The sequence below is a fragment of the Plecotus auritus genome, assembly GCF_963455305.1.
Source record: "Plecotus auritus genome assembly, chromosome: 8".
Lineage (NCBI taxonomy): Eukaryota > Metazoa > Chordata > Mammalia > Chiroptera > Vespertilionidae > Plecotus > Plecotus auritus.
Window position 1 is genome coordinate 27271423 of NC_137782.1, and position 14665 is coordinate 27286087.

At 43.4% G+C, this 14665-nt stretch overlaps 1 protein-coding gene across 4 annotated transcripts in view; it reads right to left on the reverse strand.

Annotated features, from left to right (window-relative positions):
* Positions 1–12811, reverse strand: part of LOC308256152 (zinc finger protein 510-like) — a 38364-nt gene extending 25553 nt beyond the window's left edge. For 2 of the 4 annotated variants that reach the window (XM_080684218.1, XM_080684217.1), the window contains exons 1-4: positions 12697–12811; positions 9356–9414; positions 2973–3099; positions 2602–2697 (exon numbers count right to left, since the gene is read on the reverse strand). In XM_080684218.1, the coding sequence (XP_080540344.1) occupies positions 2602–2697; positions 2973–3099; positions 9356–9414; positions 12697–12709 (295 nt within the window). In that variant the 5' untranslated portion in view covers positions 12710–12811. Of the gene's footprint in view, positions 1–2601; positions 2698–2972; positions 3100–9355; positions 9415–11162; positions 11282–11820; positions 11964–12696 lie in introns of those variants that run through there. The other 2 variants (XM_080684215.1, XM_080684216.1) reach the window with 2 other exon arrangements.
* Positions 12812–14665: the final 1854 nt, after the last annotated feature.

A 14665-nucleotide genomic window follows, 5' to 3' on the forward strand; every position in this document is an offset into this window, starting at 1 on the left:
TTTGGCTTGTTACAAATATAACATTAAAATAGGTAGAGAGTTTGAAATAAAGCAGAAGGAATGGTGAACTGAGAACAAAGGATGTCAGGAAAACAATTGATCCAAGGATGGAGGTTAGTCAAAGAATGGGGCAAAGATAAGGGACACTGAGTAGGGAGACAAGGAAGACTAAAGGGTGACCAAGGGATGTATCAGAGCAAAGATTAAGTTTGGGGGCAGATTAAAGACTAGAATCTTATCCTCCTCTCCTTATGCTTTAATTAATGCAGCAGGATCCTTCTTACAGTCTACATGCTTCCAACCTCTTCTTTTCCATTCTGCATACCAACTCACACTTATATTTATAAAATCATTCATTTCCTCTGGTCTAAAGGTCAGTCCTATAGTTCTGGCTCCATCTCTCCATATAGCTGTGATATGGAAAAACAATGTCCAAAGAGAATGTTAAAATATATGAGAGGACAAGCCATGCTTACAACAGGATCCAACTCCCCTCTGTGTTTTGATTGCTGGCGCTATCATTTGACCTATCAGAGTTAATCAATATAATCTGTCCTGATTGACACTCTACTTGTTCCACTTTCAGTCTGCAGTCACAATACTAATTTTTTAAAAAATATATACTTTATTTATTTTTTACAGAGAGGGATAGAGTTAGAAACATTGATGAGAGAGAAACATCTATCAGCTGCCTTCTGCACACCGTCTCCTGGGGATGTGTCCACAACCAAGGTACATGCCCTTGACTGGAATCGAACCTGGGACCCTTCAGTCTGCAGGCTGACGCTCTATCCACTGAGCCAAACCGGTTAGGGCACAATACTAATTTTTAATTTCATGTTTATGTCATGTTTTCTTCTTCTCTGATTTCTCTTGTCTGTGGGAGCTCAAGTACCTGGCTATTCAACTTGATCCTAGGACCATTACCAATTTTCATCTTAAACATTTTTGTCTATGGGTAATTATTGTTATCCTCTGCTATTCTCATTTTATTCAGTAACATCAACTGTGTGCTTAAAAGCTTATGACTTTTCTGTAGCAGATAGAGGAAAATTTGATGTTGAATGTTTATACTTAAGAGTTGATACTAGTTTCATATGCCTAAATTCATAATATATGTTCAAATGATCATCCCACAAGTCTACAATATTGCTAGCTTCTACAAAATCAGGATATTAGACCCCATATATTGTGCATTTTCAAACGCAAACCCACTTTCATGTTCTTCACTGAGTTAGCACACATTCCAGCCTTAGCTCTTCTCAGAACCTAGGCATCCTTCAGGGCAATGCTACTTTCCTGTTGTTTAAAAAATATATCCTCATTCTTTTAAATTCCATTTGTGGTAAATATTACACGTAAATACTATCTGTACAATATGTTCTCACACTATTTCCTAAGCACTTCTACTTTCATGATCAAGCCTGATATCCATTGCTTTTGTTAGTTTTCCACATTTTAAAAATTATTATTATTATGTTTGGGATTTTAGCTGCCTCCCACCTACAACAAATACAGAGTTGACTTTTTTCCTTGTGGCCTTTGGGTAATTTTCAGGAAAAGAAAGGACAAGGCTGACTTTACACTTGCATCTGTATATTGGAATTCACTCCTTCCTTCAAAAAACACTGTTTATGTGGCTTCTGAACACCCCATATCTCCTGACTCTCCCCCTATAGAGTGGGTGCTCATTCTCACCTCTCTTGCTAGAATCCCGTGTCTTCCTGACTTGCAAATATAGTGCTTAAGGGTATAGTTCTTGACTTCTTCTCCTACCTACTGTCTCACTCAGAGTAGAATTCAGTCTTTTCCAGCCATGTAAAGTTTTGCCCCCAGTTAACTCTCTGCCATCATTTGCTAATTTCTCCTCAATAAACCCTCTCTGACTTCCTTGCTGTTCGCTGATTACACCAAGTCCACTCCTGTCTCAGAGGCGTGGCACCTGCTGCTCCCTCCATCTGGAAATCTCTCAGGTAACCCATGTCTCACTCTATTCCACTTTTCTTGCTCAAATGTTCACCTCCTCAAAGAGGCCATTCCTGACTTCCCTGCCAATTTCTATCCCCTTCACCTGACTTTAATTTTTCAGAGTGCTGATTACTACCGGACATGCTGCATATTTCCCTGCTCACCAGATCTATGGATAGGACTAGAGACCTTGCTTTTGTACCCCTATGCTTGGAACATGACTGTGCACAGCAGGCATTAAATAACTAGGTATTTGTTGAATAAAAGAATGTATCAATAAATGCATATCTAGAGAGAGGGTAGCACTGGTGGGAAGGTGAACAATGGCCATTATTGAATAGAGAGAAAAACAGAGAAATAAAAGTCTAAGATGAGGGAGGCAGCAAATGGATTCCACAAAAACCAAGCAAATCTCTCTCTGTACATGTCAAACAGAAAATTTATAAGTTATATATGAAACTGAAATTTGGAGGTTTAATATCTAAGGTATGGTACTTATTTGTCTTTAGTCATGTCTGAAAGTGGAGCCTCTATAAGAGATTTCTGAAACATATTTCAAAGATACCAACCCCCGAACTGGACTTTTGGGATTCAGTATCTACCAGTTGCCTTGACCTGACTTCATTAACTCACCTGGATGGCTCTGACTCGGGAATTCTCCCTTTAATGTCCATGGTTCTTCTCCTTGTTCCAACTTGAGTATCAGCTCAGGTTTGGTATCACAGTGCCCTGTTATGGGAAATGACAGGGGACTTGGCAACGTTTCTTAGGGTTCAGGCCCTTTGAAGATTCAGAAGGGAGAAGCTTTAGAAGCTGTACAATGATGGAGCCCTTGTCGAAAAAGACTCTTTCACTGGGGAGGTGAGAATACAATATTCTTTCAAGTTCCTTAAAAGGATCTTTTAATCCGAATTCTCAAGCTGAAAACTCGTAATATTCTACATTGATTTGGTTCTTAAGAAAGGAAGTGCATGCTGTTGGGAATTGCATGGGGCTGTGCTTACCCAGGGACAACAGGTGCCTGTAGCTGTCCAGCATCACGTCCCTGTACAGGTGCCTCTGTGCAGAGTCCAGCAGCTGCCACTCATCCCGGGTGAAGGCCACAGATATATCCTCGAATGATACTGACCCCTGGAATAGCCCAATCCTGCTCAGTCTGAAGTGCTCAAGACCAGAGGGCACGAGAAATACATCTGGGAACTAATCCTACTGTGTTCACCGTTAAGAGTTTACCAAGGAGCCCTAGCCGGCTTGGCTCAGTGGATGGAGCATCGGTCTGTGGACTGAAGGGTCCCGGGTTTGATTCCGGTCAAGGACATATGCCTGGGTTGTGGGCTTGGTCCCCAGTGGGGGCTGTGCAGGAGGCAGCTGATCAATGATTCTCTCTCATCATTGATGTTTCTATCTCTCTCCCTCTCCCTTCCTTTCTGAAATCAATAAAAATATATTTAAAAAAAAAGAGTTTACCAGGCAATATTACAAGGGATGTCTGTGTACTTGTGGGAAAAACAGAAATCATAACAGAAATACTCTGCTGCCATACTTGTTTGTTAATTCATAAAACTATCTGAGTTCCTCTACCTGCCTAGAACTGTCCTGGTTTTGGAGGACGCCAAGGAGAATAAGACACTGGCCCTGTGCTTAAGGGATTTACAGACCGATGAGGTGAATTTCCACAGAAAGAGACATGCGCAATAGTGAATTATGGGAGCCATGAAAAACTGTGTGGACAGAGTGAGGTCACAAGGGGAGAGAGGGTTACATTTCTTTGTGTGCTTTTTCAGGTTACGCTTCATTGAGGGGATAAAGAAGTGGTTGCACACCAATAGTGAGTTTTGTGTGAATAAGAGGCAATAGTATAAGCAAAGATATAGACACACTAAAAATGCACTTTCAGTTAAGGTAGTGGTCGGCAAACCGCGGTTCGTGAGCCACATGCGGCTCGCGAGCTGCGGTTTGCCGCTCTGTTGACTAATGAGTTTGCCGATCACTGAGTTAAGGGAATTGCAAGTAGTACAGCATGATAGAATAAGGTTGGAGGCTTTGATGAGACATAGAACGATAGGAGGTATTTAATGGTCAGACATGGAGAAATTTTGGACTTTCCTCTATAGACCATTGGCCTCCAAATACTTGGTCACCCCATCAGTAAGAGTTCCTGGGTATTTCTCCAGGTTTGCGGGCTCTATCCCCAGTGGGGGGCATGCCAGAGGCAGCCAATCAATGATTCTCTCTGATCATTGATGTTTCTATCTCTCTCACCCTCTCCCTTCCTCTCTGAAATCAATAAAAATATAGTTTAAAAAAAGTTACTGGGTATTTCTTTTTTTTTTTTAATATATTTTATTGATTTCTTCACAGAGAGGAAGGGAGAGGGATAGAGAGTTAGAAACATCGATGAGAGAGAAACATCGATCAGCTGCCTCTTGCACACCCCCTACTGGGGATGTGCCTGCAACCAGGGTACATGCCCTTGACCGGAATCGAACCTGGGACCTTTCAGTCCACAGGCTGATGCTCTATCCACTGAGCCAAACCGGTTAGGGCGTTACTGGGTATTTCTTATAAATTATACTAGATGTATGTGACTCTCCAGCCATACACCAAAAGTAAAGCTTACCTTTCCTGAGCTTTTTAGATACAAAGGAAACATAAAAGTGCATTCTAGTGCTTTACTTACACGCCACGGAAGACTTGATGGTGCAGTTCTCTGGGAACAACATGCCTGCTTTGGAGATTGCTTCTGGGACGATGGGGCCATGTACATAAGTGACACGATCAGAACTACAATTTGAAAGTAGTGTTCTAGAGGCCGAGTGCAAGGTGTTTCGAAGCTGTGGTTCTCAATCAGACATCACTTTGCCTCTCGCGGGGGATTTGGCAATGTCTGGAGACATTTCTGGTTGTCACAACTGAGGGAAGGGTGCTACTGGTATATAGTGAGTGGAGACCAGAGATGCTACTAAATATCCTACAATGCATAGGCCAGCCTCTACAGCAAAGACTTGTCTGGTCTGGCTGGGGTGGCTCGGTGGTTGAGCATCGACCCAGTAACCAAGAGATCACTGGTTCAATTCCTGGTCAGGGCACACGCCTGGGTTGCAGGGTGTGCAGGAGGCAGCTGATGGGTGATGTTTCTCTCTCATTAATGTTTCTATCTCTTTATCCATCTCCCTTCCTCTCTCTCTCTCTCTCAAAATCAATAAAAATATGTTGTTGTTTTTTTTAAAAAAAGAATTATCTGGCCCAAAATATTGATAGTGTTGAAGGTTAAGAAAGCCTGTTTCCAAGAGAAGTCAAAGAGGAAGGTACTAGCCAGGAGTCCTCAAACTTTTTAAACAGGGGGCCAGTTCACTGTCCCTCAGACCGTTGGAGGGCCAGACTATAGCTTAAAAAAAAAAACTATGAACAAATTCCTATGCGCACTGCGGGCCAAGGACGAGTTGGCTGTTAAGCAGGACAGGCAGCGGCACCCGGCGGGCCGGATAAATGTCCTGAGCGGGCCACATGTGGCCTGCGGGCTGTAGTTTGAGGACCCCTGTTAGACTATGAAAAGAAATGGCCACCTACTTTAATGTAGCAGCAAAAGGATTTAGAAATGGGAGCTGATTCCAAATGGAATTAATCAGTAATTGTTTATGGAATGAGTGGGGAGAAGGAGCATTAGTCCCAGATAAGTGCAAGGGCAGCTGGGTCAATGCTGATGCCAGATACCGAGATTGCAAAATGGGAGAGGGAGCAGATTGGGCAGAAGGAGAGAGAGCTGATTCTTGGACATGTTATACTGCAGGCGTCTGTGGCACGCACAGGTGGAGATGTTGAGGTGACAGTTGGGGCTCAGGAGAGAGGTGTAGGGTTAGGAGGTATTTTTAGAAACCAGGAACATCTCAGTGGTAGCAGAAGTCATCCGAACAGGGACCTTGCTCACAAAGAGCATGGAGACCAAGGGCACAGGGCCTGGGGGCAGCAGCACAAGGCCAGTGGGCCTGGTGACTAAGAAGGAACAGGAACCAGGAGTTAGCAGCTGTATCTGCAGCATCTAGAACAGTCCTGGTCTGGTCCACTGTGGTGTCCAAAAAGCAGCGGTCAATTAAATGAAGAGTGTCTGGTGGTGACAATTTCAAGAATAAGTGATCTCCTAACTCAATGCAATGGGACACACATACACACACAAACACACACACACACACACACACACACACACACACACACACCCACACTTACCTCCTCTGCCTCTGAAACTACAGCAAGGAGAGACATAAAAACACGAATATGTTTCTCAGAACAGAGGCGTATTGGGAAAGAGGATGGCAGCAAGTGAGAAACGTTGACTAGCTTCTGGAAGATGCCGAGGAGGAGGGAGATGGTGGCAGCACTGTGCTCACCCCTTCATACAGAGTGTAGCGAAGTCTCAGGCTCCGAGCAGAGCCTGGCGCGACCTCCCAGCTCAGGAAACGTTGGTGGACCTAGTGGACCGTGGACGTGGGGCTGCAGAAGAGGGAGCAGGAGTAGCAGGACCGCCTCCTCCGCGGGTGGTTCCTTCCCTGCTAGGGGGGTGGTTAGCTGAGGGTTAACACTCAGGAGGCCAGGTCTCTAGAAAAGGCAGGGAACTGCCTCCACGTGTCTGCATGAACTCTGCAACCCAAGAGATAATCAGAGTACTGTGCTTAGCACCGGATACGGTCACAGCTTTTCTTTTAAGGCAACTCTGGGGAAACAGACTAATATGCTCAGATAAGGCACTGCCCCACTTGGCAGGGGAAACGGGGTCCCCTCGAGCGTTGTCCCCCTCTGTACAGACTAAAGAGAAGCCTGTCTGTACACATGTCCCAACTATTCACGTGGGAGACCCCGAGTCATCCTTTCATTCAAGTGAAAAGCTTGCCAAGGAAACAGGCCTCTGGTTGCCAAGCAACACACATCAGCTCCCCACATTGATATAACGAGGTTTTTACCTTTCTTTTCACACAGAAAACAAAAAAGGCCTCCATGTAGGAGGAGAAACAACAATCTGAAAAATAAGCCTCAAGAACAGAGAAAAATGTTTAATTTACTGTTTACACATTTTGTTCTTTTCTATTTGTTTTAGTTTTAAATTATTTTATTATATTTAAGTTTAATTTGAAAGGCTTTTGTACCTTTCCTGAAGACTGTTAAACAAATTTACTGTCAATAAAAATCAACGGCCCTTCTGAAAGGTGAGTACTGAGAACAGATCGAAGACTATGAAAACAAGTTTAATTCCCCTACCAAAGAGAATAACTTTTAAGAATTCAAACAGATGTTCCAAATTGGTGAAAGAGTCTTCTATGCAATGAGAAAAGTGAGGTATGGAAAAAGAAGTCCACAGACACTAAATGTTTTATTGCTGACTTATGAAAACAGAAAAACAAAACTCTTGAGAGAAGGCTTGAAAACAAACCCTACAGGTGACAAAAATGAGCAAATCTCTCAACACATAGAACAAAAGACACAGAAAAAGAAAAATGATGAAGGAAAAGTAAGATCGGGAGAGGCACTGACAGTCTAATGGGATTTCTGGGCGACGAGAACAAAGAGCTGGAGGGAAGGAGAAACCATCTGAGAAGTGACGGAAAACATCCCGAACGCGTGAGCCTTCATCCTAACAGGACCATCCGTTACCAAGCAGGCAGCCTTAAACAAGAACAAATAACGGCACTGCCTGGTGAAGTATCTGAAACCCGAGGGTAACAAACTTGCAAGAAGGACAAACAAAACAGGTCACCTGCAGAAAAGGCGCGAATAAACTGCCGCACGACTTCTCCACGTCTTTCCAAACGCCAGGAGACCCTGGAGGTCATCTTTTCTCCTAATACTCTGAAGGAAAGGATTTCAAACCCACATCCTGTAAGCAATCCATCATTCATGTAACGGGGCAGAATAAAGGCACTTTCAGATACCCAGCCTCAGAAGGCCTGTAACCACACAGTCTTTCTGTGCAACCCTCCAGGAGATTCTATCAAAACTCAGCAGAATCTGAGGAAGAAGACCTGGCATCCAGGATCATGGAGGCAGATAGATGGCTGAAGAACTGGTTCCGGTAGAGCAGAAAGGACTGACCGTGGGTGGCTGACAGGTGTGAAAGGGAAGAGTGCATGGGGCTAACTGAACAGGAAACATGTTTTAAAGCTATTTATAAAGGGTATGTGGGCAAAGTTTTATATTTTTTGACAAAGCTGTGGGAACCACGCCTGAGAATTCCTGAAACTTTGGAAGAGGAGCTTCTGCAGGGATTGACGGTGATGCTACAGTGGCCTCGTCGGTTCCATGACAGGCCCTCTAGGATGGGGTAATGCGATCAGCCATAGAAGACAGGGAAGGTCAGGGCCTCTGGCTGAGCTAGGACCGCCAGCTCCATTGGTCAGCACGGGCACCTGAAACCCTCTTTCTATCTAAGTAGGGTTGCCAGTTAAATTTGAACTTCAGATAAGCAACAAATAAGTTTTTAGTATGTGTGTGTCTCATGCAGGATGTACTTTGTTTTATATGCCCTGTGTCTTCTCTGGCAACCCTACACCTAAGACATCTCCCAAGTTCTTGAGCAAGTTGAAACATAAACAGATGATAACTTACAACCAACAGTGCGTGGAAAGCTTGCAGTGAATGTGGCCTCAAATGTCCTTCTGGCCAAACTTCTAACGATGTATCCTTAGAACTATTCCATCTACAAGCTCTTAAAAAGTTACTTAAATCTGTTACTTATATCCTCCACAAAGGGGCATAATAAAAGTACCTACCTAAAAAAATAGAAAAAAAAGTTAAAAAAAAGGTACCTACCTCATAACATCAGAATTATCTGAGCTAATCCAGGTAAGAAAATTAACAGTGACTAGAACATAACAAGCAGCCCTAACTTGTAGGCAATACTATAACTGACCAATTATTATTATTTTGTCACTTTGTCTTCAACCTTGGGACAGCAAAAATAGTCAGAAAATGGATGCTAAAATTTAAATAATTATTATCCAAGTAGTTAAAAGGTGTGATGCAACTGTTAACTAAAAACTCCCAAATAATATTTATTATATTAAAAAAAGAGAAAAAAGAAAAGCATAAGGTTTTTCCACAAAACTTGAGATGGGGGAGGAGTCTATCTTATTTAGATGATACTATAAAAACCATTCCTGATGCTGAGGGAAACATATGTTTACATCTGTGCTAAACACATCAAAGGTAATTAATAGGAGAATAAAAAGAAAATGTAGACCTTGGCAACTACCTGAAGATTAAGAAAGGAAAGTAAAATAATAATGCAGGAAATGATAAAAATAAAGAAAAACAATTGATAAGAAAATGTGTTTACTGAAAATGCAAAGGAACTCTTAGATTTCATGGGGAAAAAATTGGTAATAAGTAAACAACTCACCTCGGATGTGTTCATTTTCTTCTGCTCCTGGAAGAGTTTAGAGAACCATGAAGGCAGAGCTGGAGAAAGGGAAGGAGAAAAGATATCATGAGAACTATGGTCTACCTTGAAGTCCCCCTGGCATTGTCTAGAAATCCACACGTATTAGCTGCCACAGCACACAGGGGTGGAATGTCTTTGACCTCTCAGAGAGGGCAGGTATGTCGAGGGGCCTCTTGCAACCCTGGTCTAACCATGAGGAGCTCAGAGAGGCAGGCTTTCCACTGGGGAGAGTAAATATTTGTTCTTAATGGTTTCTTACAAGGTATAACCCCCCCTCGATTCAATAGCCGACAAATATACAAGGCAAAGTCCAACTCAGAAAGACCTGGTTATACAAATCGTAGCATAGGAAGGACAATATGCCAACCTTTGGTCCATTATGAAACATGTTACATCCTAAATTTTTTGATATTTAGGATTTACTTTAAAATGATCCAGTAGAGGAAGGTGGAAGGTGGAGTGTAAGTGTGTGTGAGTGTGTGTGTGTGTGTGTGTGTGTGTGTGTGTGTGTCTGTTGGGGGAGCATAGATGAAATAAAATGGCCCATATTTTGAAAATTGCTGAAGCTATGACAAGTGTATGGGAGTCATTATGTAATTTTCTTTATTTTGTATGTTTTAAATATTTCCACTAAAAAATGTAGAAGACGACACAACAATAAAAACCTGATAGAGATCTGCTCACTTACTTTTATACTTTTATGTTTTTAACTCCTTGTGGTTAAAGAAGTCATAGGAACCTCTGACCACAGGAATGGGTGTGCTTTAAGAAAATCCTTTTTTTATTTTAAAGAATTTGTTCTCCTTGGTTTGCAGTGTCCTCAAAGGACTTCTTATTAAGACACCTGCTTTGATTTCACAGAGACATGGATGGACAAAACCGTGGCTTGGGATTCACAGTCAGGGGGCCTTGTTGCTCCTTTTAGTTCTGCCACGAATGAGTGATGTAAATGGAGAGAATAATCCAGGTGTAAGAACATCAATGATACTGACAAAAGTTGTATATTGCTCACTATGTAACGGCATTGTTCTAAGTACTTTATATATGTGACCCCGTTTATTCCTTAAAATAAAGCAAGATGTAGGTGCTCTTATCACTCCCATTTTATAGAGGGAATTGAAGGGGAGAACGTTAAAGTAATATGGTGGAGTGATGCTCTGACCCTGGCAGTCTGGCTCCAGAGACCTTACACTTAAACCCATGCCAATGACTCTCTCAGGCCCAATACTGTTCACTTTTAAAATGAGGCAGGGCCCTAACCGGTTTGGCTGAGTGGATAGAGCGTCGGCCTGCGGACTGAAAGGTCCTAGGTTCGATTCCGGTCAAGGGCATGTACCTTGGTTGCGGGCACATCCCCAGTGGGGAGTGTACAGGAGGCAGCTGATCTATGTTTCTCTCTCAACCATGTTTCTAACTCTCTATCCCTCTCCCTTCCTCTCTGTAAAAAATCAATAAAATATATTTAAAAAAATAAAATGAGGCAGGATTATAGAACCCTTGAAAACCCTTCCTGTGCTCCTATGAAGGCAGGAATGGCAGGTGGCAGCATATCCCTAAATTCCAGATGTGGCGATGTGCATGGTTTAAGGGCTGGGCAGGGTCCCGGGAGAGGGATGAGAGAATTGGTGTGGGGAGGATTTTCTGGGAGGGGGAGAGATAGTGTTTCCTTGGCCTCCCTCCCAGACCATGTCCTCATCATCCTGTCCACAGGGCTTCCCCTTCCCACGAAGCCCGCCTATTGCTCCCCATCCTCAGCCCAGCTGACCTCTCTCTTTGGAAAGTCGGCCTTTGCTGTCACTGCCTGACAGTTCTTGACAACCTCAGGGCAAGAAGGATCAGGAACTGCTTCTGAGCAAGCAAAGACAGACCCTGCTTGTTTCTTGGATGTCTGCCCTGCAGCTGTGGTAGCCGATCTGGGGGTGGGGGTGGGGATCCCCCAGGTGGGAGTCCTGCTACTGGTGTTCCCACCCTCTTCCTCCCAAGAGCGGTGTGATCAGGGAAATTTGGACCTGGCCGGAAGGGGTAAAGTCAATTAACTGGAATCTTCAGCCCTGCCCGCTGTCTCTCGGAATTCACCATCCCCTACACCAGTTCTCCCGGTGTGGCCCCAGACCAGCAGCATCAGCATCACCTGGGAACTTGGTAGAAATGCAAATTCTTGGGCCCCTCCCTAGACTTACTGACCAGAAACTCTGGGGGTGGGACCAGGCAGCTGTTGGGTTTTAACAAGCCCCCCAGGTGATTCTGATGCATGCTGGCAATCACTGCCAGAAAATATGACTTCGGGGTCTGTCAACTGCTGAGGGCACTGGGCAGACAGACAATGAAGGAAGAGTCTAGAAGGCTCAATGGTGCAGTAATCCGAGGGTTCTGTCCAGATGCCGAGAATCCTCCAGAGCCTCTAGGGAAGGCTCAGTCCTTACACACTCCAGGTTCTTCCCGGTGGCTCCAGAGAAGTGCCGCTCTGCTAAGAGCTGTGAAGGATGTGCGCTGGGCAACCCCCTGCACGGGGCGTGGAAGTCAAGCTGTTGGAGGTTCCCACCCCAGCTCCTTCGATTACTGGCCATGAAACGTCACCTCCAGAGTCTTTGGCTTACTGCTTGGATAAAATGGGATGATTAATACCGACTTTACAGGGGGTCTTTGAGAACAAATAATATACTTCATGAAAAGAACAGCGAAAAAGGCAGTAACATTTCCCAGGTGCTTAGTGAATGTCAGGCCTGTGCTGAGTGCTTTACAGGTGCTACCTTGTTCGATCCTCAGACCACCCTTGAGGCAGGTTTTAGAAATAACTTCATTTTGCTGATGGAGGAACGGAGTCTTAGAGGCTCACCATTTTGCCCATGGAGACTCGGTGGCAAGGCTAGAATTTGCACCATCTGTAGTTCAAACTCGAACTCTTGAATCAGCCTGCTAGCCTGCAGACCCACCACCCGCCCTTAGCCCGCAGGCATACCCTACGCGTTACAAGAATGAGTCTCATCTCCACTGGTGTGGTGGATGTGACTCCCTGACGAAGGGTGGGCCAGGGCACATGCAAATTCGAGGAGCTTCTGGAAACAGTCCTTTAACACGCGGATGCCTTTTCTGGGCGCACTTCATTCTGACCAGGAAACCCACGTCCATATCCCTTTCCTGGAACCTGCAGGTCGCTTGGCTTCCTCTAGGGGCAAATGCAGAGCAGACCGGGGAACAAGAGCTGTGGGGTGTCAGTCTGCGTGGGGCTCGCGCAGGCTTCGGCTTCCACCAGGTGTGGGCACAAACCTGACAAAGCAACCCTCCAAACTGCTTCTCACCTGTAGTGCACATCCTTCGTGCAGGACCCGGTCAGTGCGCGACGCGTACACGGGGCGGCTCCGGTTATCTGCCTGCCGCGCGAAACTGGAAACAAGGGAGCCGACGAACAATAAGGAAGAACTGCACATGCGCAGAAGGAGCTGCGAGGACCAGTTCCCTGCGCCTCCTCCCAGCAATCCATCAGATTCAGGACTCCGTTTCCCATAAGTCTCCGAGCCCCTCTCCTTAGGGACAGTCTTTAGAAGTCCCGCCTTATTTGGTGAATTGGGTGATTGGTTGTCCAAAATCATCTCTACTTTCCCTGGGAGCCCTGGTTCCCCCAAAACCCCAGGATCTGAAACTGGCTCCACCTACAACCAGTGTCACTTTAGATACAAAGCTACCTTGATAAGGACAGATGTATGTCAGCTGCACGTATGAAAACATAAATATTTAACTAAACTACTAAAAAATACAGGCCAGTGATATAGTGAAAGATTAATACCCACTACCAGCAAGTTTTCTCCAAGGAATGCAAACAACATCTCCAAACTGTATTTCAAAAGTGATATTCTAAAACTAGGTAAAGCACCAAGTACACAAAACTCAGAGGAAGATCTGATCAAAGGCAAACACAAGTTCCTCCCAGGAATGACTATGTTAGGTGATACTTTTATTAAACTAGGATCCTAAAAGTTCTGTGTTGTTTTGATCTTTACATTAAACATTGGTTAGTCATCTTCTTACCCCTTTTACCTTTTCATTTTGAAAATTTTCAAATGTACAGAAAAGTTACAGGAATGATTCATTCTGAATAAAACACCTGAATAAACTGTTTATTTAGATTCACAGTTGTTAATATTTTGCCACTTTTGCTCTCTCTCTTCCTCCCGTTCTCTCTCTCTCTCTCTCTCTCTCTCTCTCTCTCTCCTCTCTCTCTCTCTCTCTCTCTTTCTCTCTCTCATTTCCTTCAACTACATTCAAATTACACATTTCTTGGCATAATATAAGGGCCGTTATGTTTTCAGTAAATCACACCAGATCAGTTTCATTCTCATGATGTCACTATATCAACTGTTTCTCTTATGCCAATGATAGTAATAGGAAATAAGTTCCATTCACAGTAGCATTCAGTATTTAGGGCTAGATTAACAAAAATTGGGCAGAACTTACACACAAAAAATGATGTGAATGGAGACATGTACTGTTTTCCTACATAGCAAGACACAACATTCTTCAACAAAATCCAATCAAAACCTTAGTAAGCTGGGTGATGTGACTTCTTTATTTTTTTGTTTTTATTTTACTTTATTTAACAGAACACATCTACATTTCATCTGGAAGGAGAAGGAGGAAGAGGAGGAGGAGGAGATGAAGAACAACAACAACAACAACAACAACACCAACAACAATAATAACAAACCACAGGATAACAGCCAGGTCTAAAAAAAAATCAGTATTTTCTATAATACATGAATATGTATAATATTAATATAAAATTTGAAAGATTGCCTCTAGCTCCTTAGAAGTACAGACACAAACCCAAGAGTTGATAAGAATTTAGAGTATGATGAAGGGGGAATTTCCAAGTGGGGGGAAGGGAGAAATGAGGTGGGCAGGAAACCATGTTAGGAAACTAGAGGCGATGGGTGGAGAGGGGATGAGCATATCTCTCAGCCATACACGTTATAACATAAATTTCATGTGGATTTTTGATTTAACATCTTACAGTAAACTGCCAAGAACCTAGAGAAAAACATAAAATAATTTTCTTATTTAGTCTCTGGGTAGGGATAGCAAGCTGTCAAACCATAAAAGAAATGACTGCCAGATTTTACTCTAGAAAAATTTAAAACCTTACTTCTAGGGGAAAAAAATCAAGTAAAAATCACTTGGAAAATATATTTGTTAAGTATGTGAAAGAAATGGTTTATTGACTTCATTTAATTATCTCTTACACATTTATAAGAAGATCACACTACCATAAAA